Genomic DNA, 3,734 nt, shown 5'->3' with positions numbered 1-3,734 from the left:
ACTTATTCAGATACTTAGTTAGTGCTTCTATGGAGTCATCGTCCAGGTTCCGTATAGTTTTGTTTGTTACGCCGTCCGGACCCGGAGCGGAGTGCGTTCGTAGACCGTGTATGGCCTCACGGACTTCAGCTTCCGTGATTGGTTCGTCGATTATTGGGTTTGGATCTCCCGTGTATGCGGGTAAGGGCATTTTGGAATGGTTTCCGATGTATAGATTCTTGAGTTCGTTAATTAAGTCTGTGTCTGATCCCGGGTAATTATGGATTATTTTGCTGAGATTATGCCCCTGCATAGTTTTACTGCTCTCGGGATCGAGTAGACATCTAAGTATGCGCCATGTTTTGGCCATGCCTATTTGCGCTTCCATTCCATCACATGCACTGTGCCAGTTTTGGCGGGTTAGCTGGTGAGCATATTCCTCAATTTGTTTGTTTAAGATCGATATGCGTTTGCGTAGGGATCTATTCAGTTTCTGTTGTTTTAGTCGTCTTTCCAAGCTAGCTTTTGCTTCCCACATGTGGAGGAGCTTGGCATCTGCCGCCTGGATATTAGCTTCTTCTGGTATGGTTATGGTCGCCTGCTTAACGGTTTGTTGTAAGTTGTCGACCCATGCCTTAATGTCTATAATCTCAGGAACGGCAGGTTCGTTTTTGTTTGTTTGTAGTTGCCTAAAATTGTCCCAGTCCGTGATGTGGATTCGTTTGCCGATAGGTTTGGCGGGTCCCGTTCGGATTTTGGTGGCCACTATGAAGTGGTCACTTCCCAAGTTTTCTTGCGTGTTGAACCATGTGGCGCCTGACACGTTTTTGGTGAAGGTTAGGTCTGGTGTAGTGTCCACGCAGACGCTATTTCCTGTGCGCGTGGGTTGTGTCGGATCTGTGAGCAGCGTGAGTTGCTCCTGCTGCGCGTCTAGCCACAATTGACGGCCTTTGCGGTTATCGGTGCGATAGCCCCATGCCGATGAGTGTGCATTGAAGTCGCCTAGTATGACAAGTGGTTGTTTGTTTGCAATGTGTGCTGCTTTCCGGAATAGATTGAGGAATCTGTGTTGCTGTTTAGGCTTGCTGTATACGTTGAGCACAAACAGGCTGCCAGTTCCTCGCTTTGCCGTAGGAATAATTTCCACTAGGACGTGTTCTACGCACACAATGCCGGTCTCGTGTATGAGTGCCGGTATGTTTCGTTTGATTAGCGTAGCGATTGGCGCTTTGCCTGTGCCCGATACATCGGAGCAGAAGGACGCATAGCCTGATAATTTGGCCTGACCCCCCGTCTCTTGGAGGGCAATTATGTCTGGAGCTTCGGAATCCTTAGTTTGTAGGAACTGCTGGAGATTCCCTCGCTTGCGGCGGAATCCCCGGCAGTTCCATTGCCATATGACGTACATAGCGCTTTTACCGCTATTCCAGGCCATCGTTGGTCGGGCGGTTGTAAGGCTTAGTTACTTTAATGGGCCCTACGCTAGGCCTTTGTTGGGCGTTTTCGAGGACCGCGATTCTGGCATTATAACTTTCGGCAAGGTTTGTTATCATGGTGTGGAATGTTTTATGCATTATCTCGAATTTGATATCAATGGCCCTGGTGATTTCCTCTATGATCGTCTCTTCCCTGATGTTACGCTTAGAGGTGCCAGAGTGGGCGGTTGTCCCTTGGGAAGGAGGGGATTGTTCTACCGCTCTGCGCTTCGCGGGTAGGCTCTCTGTATCGGAATCTGGCTGCGCGTATTGTGTGGTAGGTTCTGCAACTGCCGGAGGTGCATCTATCTCTATATGGACAGTTTCTGGTTCTGCGGGTACAACTTCTTTCGGCGGTGTCGCCTTCAGTTGGGCTACCTCGGCCTTGAGGGCCTTATTCTCTGTTAGTAGAATTTCGAGCATTTGTTTGATTTTAGTTAGCTCGCTGTCGTGAGAAGAGGGGAGCGTGGGGTTTTCTATCTTAGTGGGTTCGGACTGGGAGACTACATTTGCCCAGCTCACCTTGTTGTTATTGGTTGAGGTCTTGCTTTCTTGTTTAGCTTGGGGTCTATGTCCCGATGGGGATCTTGATCTGGATGCCTTGCGATCGGCAGCAGTGTCCCTCGATTTTGATCGGGATGGGCGTTGGGCTGCCGTTGTCTGCTTGTCTGCTTGACGTGGCAACGATGGGTCTCTGCCGCCGCCGCCGCTGTGGTTGTGCAAGGTTTGTTGTTGTTGTTGTCGCTGTTTTTCCCACTGGCGCTGTTTGATGAGGAAAGGCGTCTGAAAGCGTCTCTGGCAGCTCTTGTCTCCCGTGGGGTGATCTTTACCGCACAGCGCGCACTTAGGGTTGCAGCTGTGATTGTCCGCAGGGTTTTGGGCACCACAGTCTTTGCACTGTTTCTTGTCGGGGGTAGGGCACACGTCCGCGCGATGACCGATCCGGCCGCAGGCTCCGCACACTTCGACTTTTTTCTTGTGGAGGTAGCAGCGGTACTCGGCGCCTCTGTAATAGACGTAGAAGGGTACATTTGGGCCTTCAAAGATGATGATGGCTGAGTTGGTGTTGCCCATGCGACGGGCCTGCAGGATGGTGGGGTTCTTCTTGTAGATGAGACTTTTGGTGATGTCCTCCGCAGTGTCGTAGTCCGGAATGTTGTGGATTACGCCTTTGTAGGTGTCTGCCGGTGGGGCGGCGTAGGCTGTGGCTTCGTAGTGCGTGTCTCCAATTTGGAGTTCCCTGATGCGGTTGTATTTCTCAGCATTTGCCATTCGCGGAGTGCTGATTACTATGACATTTTTTTCCACGCAGGAGCGATATATGTCATCTTCCGCCTCTGCAATCGGTACTGCTGCGGCTCGCAATACTTCATCTCGAATTTGCGCATCACTTAGTTTTGAGACATTTAGCCCGTCGCGGGGCCGTACGATGATCTTTATATCTTCCCTTGGAAGTTGTGGCTGTCGCGGCGGCTTCGGTTTCTTGGTGGTACGCGCTGCGCTCTGGCACGCACCAGAACGCGCTTCGCCAGTGCCAGTTGTTTTGCTTGTTTCATCAGCCATTATGCTGAACTGCTCTATAGCTCTACGACTCCTATTGCGGTGGCTGGTGAGCCAGCCCGCTTCTTTAGTTACTTCTTCAGGTGCAATAGCTTCTCCCTCTACTTCAACGACGTCCATGCCTTGAAAAGAGCTTACCCGGTGGGTCGGTGGGGTGGTTGACCCGCCCTCGGTGCGGCCTTGGGGCTCCGCGTCGTCCGGCATCGTGCAGCTGCGGCGCGGCGAGGCGATGATGCCGTAGTCTTGGTTAGGGCTGGCTGTCGTTCGGTGTGCCCGAACGGGTTTTGGGCCGTAATGGCCCTCCCGGTGGGCCGATGATGATGAAACTGGTGTCCAGCGAGAGCCTGTAGCTTCAGGGACCTGACACCGTAGGAATTTTGGTCGGAACGTAGTTTGCACGCCACCAAAATTGGTTGTTCACGGAGCTCATGCGAGGTACGTTCGCTCCGGTTCGCCCCCTGGTGGCGTCTCCATGTTAGCAAAAAAATTTTTTTTATATATATAAATGGGGCAAACATGACAAAACGAGACGGAGACGGCGATGGGATATGGCTGGATCTGTTTGGTATTCCTGCTGGGGACCCTCTCGACGACCGCGACCTCTCGCAAAACGAAATTATCGAACCCTGGTTGCAATTGCTGACCGCCCGAGTTACCTGAAAAGCACTGCTATGCTTTTGTAACATCGGGACTGCACATAGACTGCACGGCAGATCATCG

At 51.8% G+C, this 3,734-nt stretch overlaps 1 protein-coding gene across 1 annotated transcript; it reads right to left on the bottom strand.

The window, feature by feature from the left end:
* Positions 1–1,393: 1,393 nt before the first annotated feature.
* On the bottom strand, positions 1,394–3,479 carry LOC119432572 (uncharacterized). Its single transcript, XM_049658963.1, has one exon. The coding sequence runs from the start codon at positions 3,216–3,218 to the stop codon at positions 1,401–1,403; it is 1,818 nt and encodes a 605-aa protein (XP_049514920.1). The 5' UTR covers positions 3,219–3,479; the 3' UTR covers positions 1,394–1,400.
* Positions 3,480–3,734: the final 255 nt, after the last annotated feature.

This window comes from Dermacentor silvarum, chromosome 11 (genome assembly GCF_013339745.2).
Source record: "Dermacentor silvarum isolate Dsil-2018 chromosome 11, BIME_Dsil_1.4, whole genome shotgun sequence".
Lineage (NCBI taxonomy): Eukaryota > Metazoa > Arthropoda > Arachnida > Ixodida > Ixodidae > Dermacentor > Dermacentor silvarum.
The sequence above is the reverse complement of the archived record's forward strand: the minus strand, read 5'-3'. Positions and strand labels throughout refer to the sequence as shown.